This window comes from Podarcis tiliguerta (genome assembly GCF_965153285.1).
Source record: "Podarcis tiliguerta genome assembly, chromosome: 9".
Classification (NCBI taxonomy): domain Eukaryota; kingdom Metazoa; phylum Chordata; class Lepidosauria; order Squamata; family Lacertidae; genus Podarcis; species Podarcis tiliguerta.
This window is the reverse complement of record NC_139542.1, coordinates 35,201,626-35,221,685: the sequence shown is the minus strand read 5'-3', so window position 1 is coordinate 35,221,685 and position 20,060 is coordinate 35,201,626. Positions and strand designations below refer to the sequence as shown.

Below are 20,060 nucleotides of genomic sequence, written 5' to 3'. Positions count from 1 at the left end.
AATGGTTGTGAACTTCCCAAGCGACTCAAGTAGCTGCTTAGATCCCACCCTGCTGTTAGTGGACTTAATCTGCCACCAGCTGGCTTGCTTCTCGTTGTGTCTCTTCCCCCATCCCACCCCAACATCATAACTTCCTAGCAACCTAAATATTTGCATTCCGCTTCCCTGTTTGGCCATACGCCAGCTGAGAAATCGCTTGGGATCTTTCATGTTAGAAACCTGACTGACACATACAGTAGAAGGTCCTATTCTTTGCTACCCCCGCAGGAGTTTGCTGAGTTGGCCATTATCACTTTACTGCTTTGCCAGCCTTATCTTGATGACTGCTAAACCACACTCCTGAATGTCAGTCACAGGGTTTGCAATGGTGCACACGGTTTGTTGGGGGAAGGAGTCAAGGAGAGGGTTAATGCATAATACAGCATGTGAGGTATATGCCTTCATATTCTAGAAGGGATGATCTTTTCTGTACAAAGCTTATTTAATTTCCTGAATTGCGTAGCACCAATAATTATTGTAAGACACTTTACCGCAATTCCAGATGGTAACAATTTTAAATCATTTGCAAGAATTACTCACATAACAGCAGGAATGGAATTATAGTATGTTATCATTAAACACCAGGCATTTAACTTCCTTCGGTTCTTAATATATTTAGAAAATTTGTTAGGGGAAGGTTACTCAGTAACACCATAACACTTATTCAGATTCTGTTACAAGTTATGCAGCTCTGTGCTTTGAGTGTTATAATGTAGCACTAACTTACAACCCAGCATTAAATTAAATGTAATCTAGTAACAAGCAATATGATTATTTGAAATAATATGCTTACATCAGAATAATGGCAGTACCTGTACTCATATGTTAACAATCCAAAAGCAAAGGGGGTAGCCTACTTTAACTTGGAAAGCATAATTATAGACTCTGTGAATATATGGGGGGGGGGGGGACGGACAAATTTTAAACAATATAACTAAGATTTTATTCAGGAACTATGGCATTATTATCCTGCTGTTGTGTACATTTTTTTCTCATTTGTAACTACAGTACATTCAACTATCATGTTGGAACCCATTTAAGTGAAAGCTTTGTCTATTAGTTTTACTCAAAGCCTCATTATACATTTATTCAGTGCTGTTGTTTAAGAACATTAGCTTTGACATTGTCTCTATCTAAGGGTGATAACAGAAATGACTTTTATAATGATTTCACAAGTCCTACATCAGTGTGTGTGAGAGAAAAAGAGTGGTGCAGAAAGAATATACAGAGGTGGTTGGTTTTTTCTATTAAAAAATCACAACAGTGACCACATTCACATGTGACACTAAGCCGAAACAAGGCTTAGGGCAAATGTACTGACTCCCAGGGAAAGATCACAGCTGCTTTGCTCTTTCTCAGTCCTTTTACTTCAGCATGGCATGCCAGCTAAGGTAAGGTTTGGCTTAGCATTTTGCCTGAACCTAGAATCATGGTTTAATGCTCTCCTCCTTAAACACAATCCAAAGCTAAGGTTTGGTCTCGATTACAGTTGATTGTTCGTCTGGAGGAAGCTAAACCAAGAGCCCTGGTTTAGATGAAATGCTAAGCTAAGCTAAACCTTGGCTTTGCTGCTGCCCCATAGTAAGTTAAAATGACTGGGGAGGAGCAAAGCATCAGGTGTGAGCTCCTCTCCAGAAGTCAGCAAATTTGTGTGGTTTTGGTAAACCCTAGTTTGGCATAAGGTAACAAATTAACATCTATTTAAATTCTCTGTTAATATTCTGAAGACCTCATCTGATTGCCTGCTGTGTCAATCTGTGGGCTGTAGGACTCCGAAACATGTGCCATCAAACCAGTGCAAGAAATTGTGCTGGTGTGGGGTGTGTCAGGGTGTACTCGCTCTGCTATGGTGGCTTGGAAAATATGAATTCTTAACTAAGATCTTCTAGAAGCAACAACTTTTCATCAAAGTTAGACAACATTTTGTACTTGGATATGCAGTGCAGTAGTGATTAGCAATAGTTACAACCAGGGTTGTGAATGGGGGTGTTAACATCTGAGGTGCCGGGGAAATTCCACTGCACACATAATTGAGGGTTACCACCTGATACAATAGCACACATAAAGGTAAAGGACCCCTGACAGTTAAGTTCAGTCACAAACAAATTTGCAAGGACCAGCACTTCTGGTAATCACTGGTGGCAATCTTATTAATGTATGGCGTAAGCAATTATAGCTCCACAGATTTACCCATCTGGAAACATCTATGTGATTAATGAAGAAAAATTGCTACCAGTCCTTTCCTGTTAATATTATTGCCAGGTTCAGATTTAGAGGCAAGTGACCCATGTGACTTCCTGGAGTGCCAGACTCAGGGTGTCTGAGTGGTGAACACAGTTTTTCAAAGCTCAGGGTCATGAAAGTATATTTTAATAAACAATGGCTTATAAGAAATGGACATAATTTGCTGTTTTATTGTTTAAAAATGTCATTGGCCAGAGATAATCCTGAAGATCACAAGGTGAGTTTTCCTCTCCTTAAACTAGTTGTTATTTTAGGTGCAAAATTAAAACTGGAAACTGGGCTTTTTGTGGCTTGTAGTTCAGTACAAAGCTCTTGCTTTTCACTTTTCAACATACCATTTAACACCATGCTTCTTCACATATCTGTTCCTTGTTTTCCCATAAACTTGACATTCCAGTGCTGTGCAATTTAGCAAATGATGGGCAGTGCAAAACTATTTTGTTCTGAGTAACTTGGTGCACAAAGTGACCAATGGAAGTATTTCTCCTTTAATCAAGATGTTTGGGACTCAGTGGGTACTTACTGGGTTGTATCCAGAGATGCTCTTCTGCAAGAGGAAGCTCTTTCCCCAGCATAGCACAATATCATTGCTCGAGGAAAAAAGAACTTAAACCCCACTGTATGCATCTCCTAAAACAAACAGTGTCTCAAGATATGTGCTTGAGCTATGCATCTTCTATTAGCTCTGTTTGCAGAAGAGCAGCACTTCTGGATCAAACCTATTACTTCTCCCCAGCAAACTGAGACAGAGTAAGGGGTAGCTCTTGTGTAATAGACTCAGTAAGGTATTTGCCTGAATTTTAGCCGTGTGATCTTCCTGATTAGTCATGTCGTCTTTTGATTGCTCTTAGTCTCTTTCCAGTGGCATGCCTTAGCATCTCCTAGCAAAAATAAGCCTAAATTCCAAAATTCCCCACATCTGCCATCATCTCCTCCTCCTGCTTCTGCTCCTTGTATTATACCCCTGTACTGAATTTTAGTTCATAGCCTCCTCAAGGCAGAGACCTGCCCTTTTATTGCTACTCTGCAACAATAATAGCAAAAATAACAACATTTCATAGACCCAACAGTGATGAGGATAAAAGCATACTGTGGTTGATTAATAATAATTAACTTTAGGATACTTATCAAAAATATTAAAAATGTAATTGCATAGATGGGGGAGTAGTGAGATTTTTTTTTACTTAGGCTCATTATGGATTGTCAAGTGTGTCACTGGAGATTATATACGCTTTTATTTTCTTTAGAATTGTAGGAATGGGAACCTGTCTGCTTTCTTTCCTTTTTGTTTTTTTTTATGGTACAGCAGTTCATTCAAAGAGCTTCAGGGAATAATTAGTTTCAGCAGCAGTGCCTGAAGCGTTCATCAAAGAAAAGGTTACCATCTCTTACTATGCCAGCAAGGTCTGTTTCCTAGCATATAGCCAGTTGGATTTCCAAATAGTGCCCATAAAGGTGTTGTAGTCAACTTTAGAGTACCTTTCCATAATAATTGTAGAATTCTGAGAGTCTTCACATACTGATGATGAGTATCCACTTGGCCTTTAAAAGTTAAAAAGAAAAAAGGTTTTGACTTTCAGGTGTGTGTGTTTTTTAAAAATATTATCTTTCTTTCCTTCTGCAGTACTGGGTACCAATGTATTTACTATTCACCTGAAAACACAGCCAAGGCAAAAGAAGTTCTTAGTAGCATCAATCATCTGCAGCCTCTCATATCAAGCCATGCAGACCTGCTGCTTAATTCTGCAAGGCAGCATTTGCCAGACAGCTTGAAGAATTCCTTAAAGATGCTTTCAGAAACGGTAAGATTCAAATATGGTCCCCGCAGTGACAACTAGACAGAACTCACCAATTTCGTAGCCACTATCTCTCTCTGCATCCCTAACATGAAGAAATGTTAGGTTATTTTGGTGGTTACAAGCTTCAGGCTACTGCCATAGGAAAATCATGCTCTTTTTGGTTTTAAACCCATTCTGAATTGTTGTTGTTGTTTTTAAAAATGTGATTTCTATACACAGGGAATAAAAGTAGGTATCATTGTTTGAACTAGGAAGGTCTGTTTATTCTTTTGTTAAAATGGATACCCTACTCTTAAAAATCCTCATAAAATCTTTGTAGGAAACTCCACAAAAGTAATTTTTTCCTATTTTTATCTATTTTACACCAGCTGTGCACAACCTTTGGCTCTTGGCCTAATTTCATGTGGGTGGCAAGGAGAGGAGTAAGGAGAGAGAGAGAGAGAGAGAGAGAGAGAGAGAGAGAGAGAGAGAGAGAGAAGGAAGGAAGGAAGGAAGGAAGGAAGGAAGGAAGGAAGGAAAAGAGGTGAAGTGAGAAAGAACAGGGTAGGTGGGATTGTGCCATGCAGCCCATCCACCTTTTTATACGTTCTCTGTGAAAACTGCAGCTAACAAAAACTATTACATTATAAAACTCCTCCTCCTGGGTTGGAGAGTCTCTGCTCACAACTTGCAAGGATTCATGGTTTTCAAAGTACATCCCAAATCTGTTTTGTTTTTAACCAATATAGATAACTTATTCACAGGTTTTTCCTGCTATAGCAATGAAAAATGGCACTTGCTGTCACTCAGATTTACCCTATTTTTGGCCTACATTTTAGGGGTAGATCTTTGGTGTACTCTTTTACCTTGGTGCCTTTAATGGAATTCAATGGGTTTTTTTTAAATAATAATGTGGTGATCTTCTAGATCGAGATTTATGTCACATTTGTACTGCAATAATTAAATCAGATGTCTCTATTACACACTATGGATATGTCTACAAGGAGGAAGGATGAGTGCTAGCAGTTGATTGAATTGATACAAGAAAAATAAATGAGATTTAATAGGAAGGAAGGTGGGTGTCCTAGTTTAAAGGTTTTTGTGTGTAATTCTGCTGAGATGAATGTGAAATTTAGAGAGTTGTTCGGGATAGGCACCTTTTAATTGAACAAAGGCTTGCCTAGGGGTGAAACATTACATTATTCATTTGATAATTATGTGATCTCTTGAACTGTAAACTTGCCATTATCAGTCAACATGGACCATTGCTTCTTATCATGCTTTGAAATTAGCTAATAATGGAATCACAGCAGGCAACAAGATTGTCACAAATTGTCTACTGGCTTTCCTGTGCTGGTTGTTGCTTAACCAGGGGTTCTCTAAATTTTTGAATTCTGGGTCCCATCTGCTTCTGCAGTTACTGTGCCTTATAAATACACAGATACACACACACACACACCCCAACCAACTTTGCACTAATTGATTTCCCCTCGCACAGTTGTCTGCAGACTAGTGCCGGGCTGAAACTTGATCCCAAGTTTCGCAGGACCATGTGTCCCCTTGCAAATTGGGGTGCTATTTTCTGCAGCTCCCTTAGGGGCATTACAAATATTCAGAGAATTTGTGTCTCTTAAGGTGCCACAAAACTTCATTGTTTTCAAAAGCTTAGCATACCCTTGCACTAAGAGGATATAAATAGATAACAAAATACATTTCCTTACCTAGTCTTTGGCGCCATTGTGGCAACTACAGGCTATACTGTAAATTAGATGTACATTGCCTGCTTATTACTGACTGCACACTCATTTTAATTCTAGACAGAGTTATTTGTACATGCATTTAAGGATCAGCTGATCAGAAGTGCCCTTTTAGCTCTATACACAGCCCGTCCAGGTTGTGTCCTAAAAAAACCAACTGTGCCAAGGAACAGTGCTGAAGAGAGTGGGGATCAGTCGAATCAGGAGCATCCATCCCAAATCAAGAGACAAGATTCTATACCTCACCATTCGGAATATGACGAGGAAGAGTGGGTAAGTAGCCTCAAAGTTATGTTCTTGGATAAGTCCATTCAATTACAAATTGAATGGACAAATTATTACAAATTATGTTCTTGGATAAGTCCATTCAATTACAAATTGTCAGTTATGGGTACCATTGCATGCACTTTGGGCTTTATTATTATTATTAATTACGCAGGAGCATCCATCTTAGTCAGCTGCAGGAACCGCAACAGTGACACCTTAAGCACACTTTGTTACATGCAAGAAGCGACTTCATGAATGTGGCAAAGTATGGCACAATAAGGCGAGCAACAAAGGGAGTGACCCAGAGTCCGCAGCCAGTATTGCTGCCTCAGAATATTCAAAGGATTAAAATCTGGCAACCGCATTCCCAAATTTCACTGAAGAATCACTGTCATTGCAAGGAACAAAGTGTAGGAGCCAAAGTGTTGATTTACTGGATGTGTGGAGGGAAGCAGTTCTAGGGATGAATCACTGACCTGAACAAACTCCCATTTTGAGTTTACAAAAACTTACATGACTTGTTACCTGGAGGCAATTTGTTTGTTCATCACAAGCAATCAGAGATGTGGCTATTTAAAGTCTGGCTTAGCTTCTCTCTCCTCCTGTACCTTACAAGGGGAAAGGTAAACTGGGTCACAGCTTGCAATTTGTTGAGCCAGAGGGGGAGAAGTAGGGTCTGTCAGTTATTAAGAACATAATAACTGCCTCCCCAGATCAGACCAAAGATCCTATCTGCGCCAGCAGTTTCCCACCTACAGTGGCCATACAGGAGTCCGTTGATATCCCAGAAGCTATATCAATAAGCTATATAGATATATATAACTTTTTGAAGGCATAATCATGCATTCCAACTGAAAATTTATATGCGGTGCCCAAGCACATGGTGAAAACAGTAAATATATACAACTCTACAAAATTAAAATGCCAGAAGCAGCAGTTTAAATGCTTTTTAATATACTACGCAGATACCTCCCTGCTGGACACATTCCCCCTGCCCATCACTTTCAAAGGAAGAAAAGAAAGACGGGGGTCTGCCCAGGACAGAGAGAGCTGGCAGATTAATGATATGCTTCATACCACCTTGCAAACTGTGGGGCAGCTTTTTTCACAAGTTTGCATGAAAAAACGGCATTTTAAGAGTTCATGCTGGAAGTTTCTGTTTGTGCAACACTGTTAGTTACAAATACTGTCAGGCAGTTAAGATCAATGCCAACTAGGCTGCTGAGTAAAATGCAATTGGCCGTGGTATTCCTAGGCAGCACCAAAGCAATGCTAACTCCGTAAAGAAAAATATTTCACCTGATGGTTACAGATCATCTCTGAATAGTTGTTCCCGTTTTCTCTCACCAGCTGTTTCTATCATTCCAAAGCCTCCCTTCAGGGAGGATAAAAAGTCACTCCATACATAATGCAAGAGTTAGGTGGGCAGAGTGCCATTTGGAAGCCAGTGTTGTATATTTCTAGCTAGTTAGCATGCCTAGTTAGAAAGTACTTTATGAACAGCAGTGGATAAATATGAAAAGACAACAGTTATAAGTCCAGGCTTTACTTACCCAAATTTTTGAAAAGAGAAATTTCAGAATGCATGTGAGAAGATAATACAGTTGATTTGCCAAAACAGATCTTCTAGGAACCTGTGTGGTGTAGTGGTTAACGTGTTGAATTAAGACCTGGGAGACCTGTGTTCAAATGCCTACTTGAGCCGTGAAGCTGGGTGAACTTGGGCCAGTCACAGTCTCTCGGCCTAACCTACCTCACAGGGTTGTTGTGAGGATAAAATGGAGGAGGAGCATATACAACACCTTGAGCTCCTTGGAGAAAAGGTGAGGAAATAATGATGATGATGATAATAATAATAATAATAATAATAATAATAACAACAACAACAACAACAACAACAACACAATAACTATGTAATCATTGCCCTAAATATATATATATTTAATATCTTAAGTGTGTCATCTTACTACACCTTAAGCGCAGAAGAAAACAGGAACAGCCCAGCCATGAGCCAAACTGAGGCAGCCACTTCAGGCGGCAGAATCCAAGGGCATGCCTCTCCCTCCCCCCGCATCCCCACTATTGAAAAAGCAGTGGCTTCTGGATTCTGTCAGAGTGCCATGCTTACCAGGAGAGGTCACACAAGGCATCCAGAGCCCTATGCATAATCTTATGGTCTCTCACACAATCTCCCCAGAAACCATAGCTGACAGTAAGCAAGACTTTGGGTTTTTTGGGGGGGTAGGGGGAAGCAAGAGGAGCAAGGCACATACACAGGACAGCAGTTTTCCTTTTCACCTCAAGCAGGAAACCGGGATGAGCTGCCACCTGAAGGAAGCACATTTCAGCCACACTTTAGGAGACATAAACATTCAGGTTCGGTTGCAGCACAGAAGCAAGAAGGGTTATGGTTGAGGAATATCAAAAATAGTACAGACAGAGGGCAGAAAGGACTACCTTGCTAAGCAGTGAGGACAGTTTTCTACAGCAAGAATATTTGCCAGAGTTTAGCCCAGCTTCAATTCAGATTTTGAATGTTTGCTCGCCCTCCTCCTCCTAAGATGTTTTACTTTTCTTTGGGGAAGAAAATGTACCTTTTGGACATGTCGTACAGTGATTCTATTTTAATCTTTATATACATGCACTTGTACTATAATGGTTGAAAGGGAAAATAAGATTCAGCCCCCACTTGTGAGCCAGAAGGCAGAGGGAGGGGAGGATAGAGCTAATCATTGCTATTCTGAACCTCAGTGACTTGCATAAAATGTGACAGTGAAGTTTGGCCCATGTCCCAGTATATCTCAGTAGCTATCAGTGTAAACTGGGAATACTTCCAGTGAAGTTAATTGCCTAACATAAATGAAAATGTGGGAAGAACCAGTCCTCCTAATACTAGACTTACCAAAATGCTTCAGCTGTCATTGTATAAGTTCATGTGGCTTTGGGTAAAATCCAAACTGGCCTGAATTGGGCCAATTTGAGCCTCTGATTCAGATTCAGAACCTGTTTCTCTTTAATGATATTGTTGTATGGTTATGTGTTTGCATTTTCTTGTCTACATTTTACATTTCTCTCTCTTTCCAATTTTTATCTTTTCCCCTTTGTGTCAAAACTGAATTGTAAACAAACATTTGCTCTAATTCAAAACACTGAATACCATGCTGCAATATCTGGAGACAGCAGGGTGGGCTGGATTGTGGAAAGATGAGGAAAGGGAAGGAGGGGCTACTTTGTCACAAACAGCTACTCTAAAAAAACTGAAGTAAATAATAAGAAACAATAATATAAATAGGCACCGTGGGAGGGTGATCATTATCAGGATCTCAGCAGGCAGGAAACGGGGTTGAGGGTGGGGGTGGGTTTAACTCTTTTGTCCACTGCTGTGGCCTTCACAAAAATAACTCCTTTGAAACTGCTAATTGCATTGGGAGGAAAGTCATAGTTTCTTCAGGGCTGCAGCAGGGGAGGAAAGGGTTACTCGGCTTGATCAGGACAGGTATCAAGCCCCTTGCCTTGTGGTTTCTATTTACATTTCACACACACACACACACACACACACACACAAACACACAAACTGCAAATAAACCCTTAATGGTATGTCTAGTTTGGCCCTTAGTTAATAAACATGCCAGTTATTTCTATTTCACTATTGTAGACTGCTGTCTTATGCACACTAAGCTGTGAGTAAAATATCATTGAACAGTGTTTCTTGCTAATGAGTAAACATATGGAAGATTGTACTGTTAGAAGCATTTTTGTCAAGGTTAAGGGGGATTTCTTTTTTTCATTTTTGCAGAAGTTAGAAGGTTGCATGCTTCTTTCAGTGCCAGTACAATACAGTTTTTAAACACCATGTTGTTATGCTTGTTATGCTTGAAATGAAATAGAAATTTAGCATTGATTTTTACCAAAGGCTTATTTTAGTTGTCTTTCAGAAATAAAAAGATCAAATAAGGGCAAATCAACTCGGGGATTGAGAAAAACTCACGAGTTTAATTTTACCACTGTGATAACTCCCACGGGGGTGAAGTTTTAGTTCAGATAAACATGTGTGCACTTACAGAACAAGGACATGAATAACTTATTGCTAAGCAGGGTGTTGGTTTTTTTAACAGGAGTGAGTCAGGTTTGATTTCAGGGTTTGTCAGAGATGGCGGGGGGGGGGGGGATAGGTTCTGGTATATAGATTTTTAAACCAGAGAGAGAGAAAAGCAGAGGGAGATAGGTTTTCTGAGTAAACACCCAAGGGAAATAAATTATTTCCTATGAAATAAAAACATTTAAGCTAAAATCACATTCCTTCATAATTCCTCTCTTGAGTCCACAGGTGATTAGATCATTTGTTCATTCTATAATCCATTAGTCAGGTAGGTATTTAGAAATAATCTGGTAAGTAGGAGATTTGTCAGCTATTAAAAGCAGTACCCAGAAATATGAAAAGTAAACACAAACCAGAGTTATTTATAAAGGACTAATGTTTGCAAAAAACAACAACCCTGCAAACCTTTTATATAAAGATGCAGATGCAAGGTGGTTGGTTATGGCAGATAGGGCATATACATGTCAATAATTACTGGCACAATACTGTACTTTTTAAAAAATGTATTCATGCTGCAGACTGAGCTTGTATAAGCTTTTGAACTCTTCTACAACATTATCATCATGTTGTAATTTTCTCCTACTTGGCATTCTATCTTGCACTTTCACATATCTCTTTAGAAATATTCCACTTTTACCTGTCTTTAAATTATTGTTATACTGTTACTTTTCTTTCATGGGCAGATAGAAATAGCTGCTGACGATCTTGTTGATAATTTAGCCCATGTGCTTTTACCTTATTTCAACAGCTGATCAGAAACGTGAAGCTAGCTAGATATTGTAAGCTAGCTTTACCATGTGATTGAAGATCCAGTAGTTGAGTTTACAAGTAACTGTGACATGCTGAACAGTTATGTAATGCTGATTGAACCTGATATATCACTGCTTAAGGCATCTGATTCTCTCCCCATAAAACTTGTTTCCTGATTTCCATGGCCTATTAAAACCTGCTGTTAATGAACAGTCAAGTAAGCACAATTGTTCGAAGTCACAGCTTTAATCCACCACGGTTCCTTTTTATTCTTAGAATGTGTTCTCTGCCACTGACCCACTGCAAACATAAACCACAACACCACAGGCATCCATGCTATGCTTTGCATACTTGCAAACACAATGAAATGTTTACTAGCCCTCAAAAAATTATGGAGCTGAACTTAAAGATGGTGAGCACAACCCAGTTATTCTTTCTTGAATAGTGGCTTTCAGTACTATTGACCATGATCTCCTTCTCAGCCAGCTTAGTGGGATGGGTATAGAGGCGCTGTTTTACAGTAGTTCCAGTCCTATGGGTTGGTTTCCAAGAATGATAATGAGTGATTGTCTTTTGGCCCCTTGGCAGATGTGCTGTGGGATATCATAGGGTACCATTATGTCCCCAATGTTGTTTCACATCTATATGAAGCAATTTAGAGATTCAGAGATTTGGGGCAAGGCCTCATCAGTATGCTGGTGGTGCCCACCTATATTTCTCAGTAGCACCCAAATGAAGAGAGGCTGTGCAAACCCTGAACTGGTCCCTGGACTCAGTGGTGGACTCTGAATTGTGGCAAAAATGAGGTGCTGTAGGTGAATGGTTCCCAAGAACAGATAATTGGTCAATTGCCTGCTTTGGGTGGGGCCATACTGCCCTTGAAAGAGCGGGTTCATAGTCTGGAGGTGCTCCTGGTTCTGTTTTGTTGCTAGAGGCCTGGGTGACCTCAGTAGCTAGGACACCTGACCAGTGTCACCTGTGAGCTGGTAATCTGTGCTCACTGGGGCAGGATATAGTCAACATATTAGCCCAATGTTGAAAGAATTGCACTGGCTGTCAGTTAGCTACTAGATAAGTTAAAGGTGCAAAGCCCTCTATAGCTTGGGACCAGGATACCTGAAAGGTGGCCTTACTTGTATACCCTATCAATCACTGCACTCTGCAGGTAAGGGCCTCTTGCAGATATCGTGTTATCAGGAGGTCCATTCTTCATAATGTCGAAATGGGGCCTTTTGTGTTGTTGCACCTCCCCTTTGGAATTCCTTCCCCTTGAATATTAGAAAATGACATCCTTTGGGCACCTACTAAAGGCCTTCCTCTTCCAAGAAGCCTTTTACGTTGAGATATTTCCCTGTCTGCATCTGTACTGGAATTGTTTTTAGGATGTTTTGTTGCTTTATCATGTGATGCTTGCTGCCCTGTGCTCCTTTCACAGGAAGGGTGGGATACGAATTTAATTTTATATGACTTTTAAAAATGCCACTTCCCACTTGGAGGTATTGAGTATCTTCAGGGACTGGGCTTCTCGTCAGTTATGTAAACATGTACTAATGTATTTCATCTTGAAGAAAATAGCTATACTCTTCCCTTAGAATATACATCAGCCCAAACAGCTTCAGATGCACAAGAATAAATTTTGCCAAAATACATTTGAGAAAGTGGGAGCTGTGGTCCACAACTGTATATGTGACATCATATTTGTCAGTCTTTGAGGTATTACATGTGTCTTTCTCTTTGCTGCAATATACTAACATGGATGCTCCTCTTGGAATAGTCTGTGGCAATTCTAAACACAGTGACAATCCTAGAATAATTTATTCTGCAATTGTACTTTTGAAGTAAGTAGCAAAGATCTTCTGCTGAAGTAGATTCAAAGCTGGAATATATTGTTTTGTTATTATTCACTATAGTAAGGAAACTAATAAATCTACTGTTGTGTCTTTAAATGCATTTTTAAATATTGAGTGGTGATACTGATACTTTTTTCAGGACAGGGTGTGGGCCAATGTGGGGAAGAGTTTAAACTGCATTATTGCAATGGTGGATAGACTGCTTGAGAAAGACAACATGCCCAGCATCACTACGGAAAATGGAAACGACCCTCTACCAGCAGAGCATGTGACGTCTCATCTAAGTGGTAGGAAGCACATTTTTATTATCATTGAAGAGCTGAATAAAATGAAAAGGCCACAGGAAAGAGAGAGGAGGCGAGTTGGTAGATGAAAGTGCTGATGGTATAGTTTTGCATGATTCTGGCCTTGAATGTGGGGAGATTATTTATCAAATTGCATCTCCATAGTGGAGTCAAGAATTGCTTGCAGTGCTTAATTTTTGTGTGTGTGCTACAAGGAAACCTCTTTGAAAGAACAGTCTTCTGCTTTGAAGTTTCTGACATATTTTAATCTGCTTTAGGCTCTCCTTGAAAACAGTATTCAGAGGAAGAGTCAAGTGCACGCACTTAACCCTTACCAGGCTCGGTAGGAAATAGAGGGAAAGGCAGTTGACAGATGCCTCTTTGACATAAATGTATGTGCTGTTTTCAAAATAAATATATCATTGTGGTTTGTGCAAACTATCTGAATAGTGGGGTCATAGTCACAACTGGTTTCTAGCATGAAAAATAGACTTGGGAGGTTTGTCCTGTTGTTGGTCACAGTTACTACTTGCAGTGGGATCCTCTGTATGTGTGCTCAGAAGTAATTCCCATAGAGTTCAATGGGACTTACTAGCATGCATAATATTCCAGTCTTAATGTTTGCTGTTGTTTAGTCGTTTAGTCGTGTCCGACTCTTCGTGACCCCATGGACCAGAGCACGCCAGGCACTCCTCTCTTCCACTGCCTCCTGCAGCTTGGTCAAACTCATGTTCGTAGCTTCGAGAACACTGTCCAACCATCTCGTCCTCTGTCGTCCCCTTCTCCTTGTGCCCTCCATCTTTCCCAACATCAGGGTCTTTTCCAGGGAGTCTTCTCTTCTCATGAGGTGGCCAAAGTATTGGAGCCTTAGCTTCAGGATCTGTCCTTCCAGTGAGCACTCAGGGCTGATTTCCTTAAGAATGGATACTTTTGATCTTCCTGCAGTCCATGGGACTCTCAAGTGTCTCCTCCAGCACCATAATTCAAAAGCATCAATTCTTCGCCAATCAGCCTTCTTTATGGTCCAGCTCTCACTTCCATACATCACTACTTTTTGTTTATTTTGCACTAAATATGTGCCAGTGGAGCTACAGTGACAAGTGAAAGATGAATCCGGACTCACTTTTAACATAAAATAAAACAAAATAAAATAAAATGAATTTTTGCTAATGGAACTAGAAGGGCCTGTTCTCCGAAGCATAAGGAAAAGCATGGTGGGTGGTGCAAAGGTGAGAGTGGGAAAGCAGAATGAAGGGAATTAACAGCAAATGACATTATAGGTAGTGAGCTGAGAGTGAGAACCAGATAACAAGGAGCAAAGAGGTGGGCAGCTTTTCAATGCAATGAGTGGGAGACTGAGCTTTTTTCAGAAAGCAACAGGGGCAATCAGAGTCACAACTGCTGGCTAATTAGTTAAGGGAGCATTGGGGGAATCATGAGACCAAAGGAACAGCTAGAGAAGCACTTTGACAAACAGAAAAAACCAAAAGTAAAAGAACAAGTAGTTTGTGAAGTATATGGCTAAGGGATTGTGGGTAGGGTGTAAAGATAAAAGTCAGAGGGTCAAAGCACCACCATTAGCAACGAGGTATGTTTTATGACAGTATTAATAAGATCTTTGGTTTTGTTTACTCTTGAAAAGAAATGAGTGACTAATTACCACTGTGTTCCTGTGCTTGACAACCCACACATATGCACTGTATCTTACTTGTTAAAGAACAGGTTCTGTAGTGTTTTCTACAGTTTGTGTTTAGCCCAGAAATCTTAAGACTGCTGGAAGCTGTCCAGAGTGGCTGGGACCGTCCAGTCAGATGGACGGGGTACAAATAATCACATTATTACTATCATCACTGGATCAGAGAGTTGGAAGGGACCCTGAGGATCATCTACTCCAGCTTAGAATAGGTGGCCCATCAGGTTCTTTCCAGCTCTGTGCATCTTGACTTTGTGATATAAATAAACAGGACTGCTACTCACACAACGCGGGTGGCTCTGTGGGTAAAACCTCAGTGCCTAGGACTTGCCGATCGTATGGTCAGTGGTTCGAATCCCCGCGGCGGGGTGAGCTCCCGTCTTTCGGTCCCAGCTCCTGCCCACCTAGCAGTTCGAAAACACTCTTAAGTGCAAGTAGATAAATAGGTACCACTTTTATAGTGGGAAGGTAAACGGCGTTTCCATGTGCTGAGCTGGTGCTGGCTCACCAGAGCAGCTTCGTCACGCTGGCCATGTGACCCGGAAGTGTCTTCGGACAGCGCTGGCTCCCGGCCTCTTAAGTGTGATGAGCGCACAACCCTAGAGTCGGACACGACTGGCCCGTACGGGCAGGGGTACCTTTACCTTTACCTTTACTCACACAAGATCTTGTGATGCTGTCAATTTGTAACATTTCTGCGAATGCAAGTACTGAGTGCCCAAACGTAGGCATCCAGTAATAGATGACTAATATTATGAATTGCTGTGGAGAATGTTCTCTGTGGCTTTAACATTTTTTAAATTCCCTACAGCTACTGACCATTAAAACACTGGTGCTTTAAAACTGTGTGGCACAGCTTTCACCTTGGGATTTTCAGTTGCAATTTCCACAGTAATGTCTTTACTGTAGGAGGCAAAGCTAACATATGCATGATTTACTGTGCATGTACTCGCCACCCCAATTTGCTATAACGTTTTATATTTGTGGCTGTAGTGTGTCCGTGTGTGTCCAGCAGGAAGGCTGAATAGTAAGTTGCTTGTAGTAGATTAGCAAATGGAAGATATTTTAAGGAAAATTGTTGTTCGGATGCTATGGAATCAAAATAGAATTTCCTACAAGTCTGTGTGCATTCTGGCACCCTATAGAAAAGAATAAAGACAACAAAGCAGTAACACTTAATTGTTTAAATGGGGTTTTTTTTGTACCATTCTTTTGATGCAACACTTCTGTGGTGTGGTTTGCTGTTGTTTTACATGCTTGTGGTATTTTCTGTTAAAATCTGCATACCCTCGATTTATTTCTTAGATAGCTAGCTTTAAATTAGGAATATATTATCTCTGATCCTTCTTGAAGACCAATGTTTGAGTACTTTCTTAAGGCTGAATTTGAGAGATCAGTTTCCATGGTAACTATCTATGGTGTCATCAGCACAGTATTATGATTTCACTGCAGGATAAAGCAAGTAGAAAGCATTCATTTTTTAAGGTAGAGGATTGTTGTAAAGCACTGTACGGGCTCTGTGTTTGCAGGAGAAAATTAAAGTTAATATTTTCCATGTCTCTTTCCATAGAATTCAGGCTGTAGATTTCCCTTTTTCAAAATGAAGTCCCAACATTGTGAGGATTATCGTACTTGCTGTACAGAGAGATTCTATTTATTAAGGGCTGAATTTCTGATCACTCGCTTCGCCAACTCCACTGTCATCCCCCCCCCCCCACATTAACCCAGCCCAGGCAACTACTAAGCTCACTTTTCACCTTCCCATTCCTATTCTGAATTTCTCTCTTCTGTTCTGCAATCCCACTTTGCACCTGTTTTCACCTTCATGTGCATGCCCCCTTCTTTTGTGGACCCCCCCGCACATAAACCACCCACATGTAAACCACCAGAATCTTCCTCCTCCCACACATTGCAACTATGAATTACCCTTTTCACTTTCCACCCAATTATGAGGGCCCTCTTTTTCAAACCAGTTCGTGCCACTGCTTCCGTCTTCAAACCCATTAGCCTGGTCCCTCCTCCCTCCTTTTTGTGATCCCTTTTGCACCCCCTCTTTTCACCACCACTCCCCTTTTCTTTCTACCTTCCTCCTCACTTTTTTCAATTCTCCCTTGCAAATAATAAAAAATAATAAAAATTGTGCAGTAGCACCTTAGAGACCAACTAAGTTTGTTCTTGGTATAAGCTTTCGTGTGCATGCACACTTCTTCAGATACACTGAAGAGATGGTGAGCTCCCGTTGCTCGGTCCCTGCTCCTGCTAACCTAGCAGTTCGAAAGCACATCAAAGTGCAAGTAGATAAATAGGTACCACTCCGGCGGGAAGGTAAATGGCGTTTTTTCCGTGCGCTGCTCTGGTTCGCCAGAAGCGGCTTAGTTATGCTGGCCACATGACCCGGAAGCTGTACGCCGGCTCCCTCGGCCAATAAAGTGAGATGAGCGCCGCAACCCCAGAGTCGGCCACGACTGGACCTAATGGTCAGGGGTCCCTTTACCTAAGGTGCTACTGGACAATTTTTTTATATTTTTTTATATATTTCAACTATGTCAGACCAACACGGCTACCTACCTGAATCTAGACCCTTGCACATAGATCACCCCCATATCTATGCCTTATCCTCTTTCCTATTCTGCAGCCTCCTCTGCACACCATTATCACCTTCACCCCCTTTCTCCTACCTCCTCCTTCCTCCTTTTTTCCAACTCTCCCTTGCACAAAGACCATCACCCCTTTTCTGTGCTGCTGCTTCTCTCTTACTTTGTAGCCTCCTTTGTGCACATACCCATGTTGATAGGTGTTGCTGTATCTTTAAGATGAATAAAACCTTAAAATGCAATCCCTTTCATTAAGGTTGTTCAGTTACAGAAGGCTAAGTTCAGTTGACGGATGTACATATATGGTGTTCACGTGCTAATAAAACATTTCTTCTAAATTACTACATTGTATCTGGAACATCTTGATGGAGGAGTGAAATACACTGTGGGAAGGTACTATGGAATGTTTGAGGGCTCTGCATCCTTTATCTCCCTCACATGAAGCAGCTGAAGAGTGAAAGAGGGAGAAGTTTAAAACAGCATTTTCCCCCTTTCAGTGTTTCTTCCTTCTTGCTGTACTCAAACAATGGCAGAGATTTGAGTAAAGCAGAGATGGAGAGACTCTGAGCCATTGTGCCCAACCAACTAATTTTAATAAGAAGCAGTAGCAGAGATGGGTAGATGGGTAAAACACCAGAAGCCAACACTGAAAGGCTAGCACAACAGTGCATTACCCAACTCCCTTCTTGTTGTACTCAAACCTTGTTTTAAAATGCCACTATCCCCCATGTCACCCCCTGCTTGCTCTAGTCAAATCTCTGACATTGTTTAAAATCTGCACTTTCACCCCATGACTTGGAATGTTGAAGGAGGAAAGCACAGAGACCAAGGCGATAGCACTAGTTTTCAAAATCGATTTATTGATTTCACCCGTTCAAGAGCTCACAGTCATTCAACACATTCCCATGTGATCTGCAGGGATATAGGTATCAAAGGCAGTTGCTGTGTGTAACGAGATGGCTAGTTACTAGCACAGAGGAAGGATAAAATAAGGTGACGATGGATGCTTCACAGTGCTCATTTAGGTGTTGCAGAGGGTTTTGCCCCCAAATGGCTCTGTCTCTCAGCTTCCTATACTCTCTGCTTAGTCTCTTATTGTGTGACAAGTAGACTGACATATTGATTGTAGACCTTTAGGGTTGCATGCCCCCTTTCTGGCTGCATGATGAAAGGTCATCATCTCTGACCTTATCAGGGTGTCTCTAGGCAAATGGGCACAACTGTCCTGTAATGTGACATTTATCTTCCCAAGAAATCTTGTTTCCTAAAATAAAAGCCCCATTTGCCAGAGAGAGCCATCAGCCAACTGGAACTCCCCCCCCCTTTTTTTGACAACCCCACAGAACAACTTTTCCAAATATCTATCCTACTCTTATTCATGGCCATCTTATTGATGGCATTAGAAACAGTAATATTGTAAAAGTGACAAACTGTACATGAATATATATTCCCAAAAATTTCAGGCTCATTTTGCAAAATAATAGGTGCTTGACAGGACTGGATTGTGCGCTGTGACATGGCTGCTAATAGGGCCAGTGCAATCTTAGGCTGCATTAACAGAAGCATAGTATCCAGATCATGAGAAGTAAGGGTTACACTCCATTCTGCTGATCACACCCCATCTGGAGTCTTGTATCCAGTTCTGGATGCCACATCTGAGAACAGATGCTGACCAACAGGAACATGTCCAGAGGATGGTGATCAGAATGGAGATGGGGATGGAAACCAAGTCCTGTGAGAAGTAGTTGAAAGAGGTGGACTTGCTTAGCCAAGAGAAGCTTAAGGGGAGATTCAATCATGGTCTTCAAATATCTGAAGGGCTCTCATGCAAAAGGTGGAGCAAAGTTGTTTTCTTTCGGGGGGGGGGCAGAAAATCTGAAGGCCAACAGATCTTGGCTCAACATTGGAAGAGATTTTATAGCAGTATGAGTGGTTTGACAGTGGAATAAACATGTCTTGGGAAGGTGAGGGACTCTCCTTTACCTCATATAAGCTAAGGTTGGACAGTCACCTGTGTGAGATGCTGCACTTGTATGCTGCATTGTAGAGCCTACATTGAGGAGCAAGTTGGAATAGTCCCTTTCTAACTTTTGAGTACCAGGAGATACCCCGGCTGTTTCTTCCATTCTCCATGCTGGCCTCTTTTTCCATGCCATCTGTGTCAGCCAGAAGATATGCAGGAGGAGGAGAATGGTGGCAACCATGAATAATATCTAGCTAATAGGTAGGGATGGTTCTAGACCAGTTGTGCTTCCAACTGTGCCTCATACCCATAACATCCAAATGAGGGTTCCAGAAACATAGCATTTAGACCAGCGGTTCTCAACCTGTGGGTCCCCAGATGTTGTTGGACTACAACTCCCATCATCCCTGAGCTCTGGCCTTGCTAGCTAGGAGTCAGTGGCGTAGCGTGGGTTGTCAGCACCCGGGGCAAGGCAAGTAATTTGCACCCCCTAACCCGTGGATTTTAGCACTCGATTTTAGCACGCCTGGCACCCCCCCCTCCACAGTGGGCGGCGACCCGGCGGCTCGGATCGGATTCGCACAGCCAGCACTGCAGTGAGAGAGAGTGAGTGAGCCAGGTAGGGGCAGAGAGCTGCGAGTGCGAGCGCCCCCCCAGATGTTGCGCCCGGTGCGACCGGCCCCCCCGCACCCCCCACGCTATGCCACTGCTAGGAGTAATGGGAGTTTTAGTTCAACAACAT

At 41.4% G+C, this 20,060-nt stretch overlaps 1 protein-coding gene across 7 annotated transcripts in view; it reads left to right on the top strand.

Annotated features, from left to right (window-relative positions):
* INPP4B (inositol polyphosphate-4-phosphatase type II B) overlaps nucleotides 1-20,060 on the top strand; it is a gene marked incomplete at its 5' end in the record, with an annotated part of 264,537 nt that overhangs the window by 198,121 nt on the left and 46,356 nt on the right. For all 7 annotated transcript variants that reach the window (XM_083457114.1, XM_083457109.1, XM_083457110.1 and 4 more), the window contains 3 exons: nucleotides 3,908-4,085; nucleotides 5,879-6,091; nucleotides 12,924-13,071. In XM_083457114.1, the coding sequence (XP_083313240.1) occupies nucleotides 3,908-4,085; nucleotides 5,879-6,091; nucleotides 12,924-13,071 (539 nt within the window). The remainder of the gene's footprint in view (nucleotides 1-3,907; nucleotides 4,086-5,878; nucleotides 6,092-12,923; nucleotides 13,072-20,060) is intronic.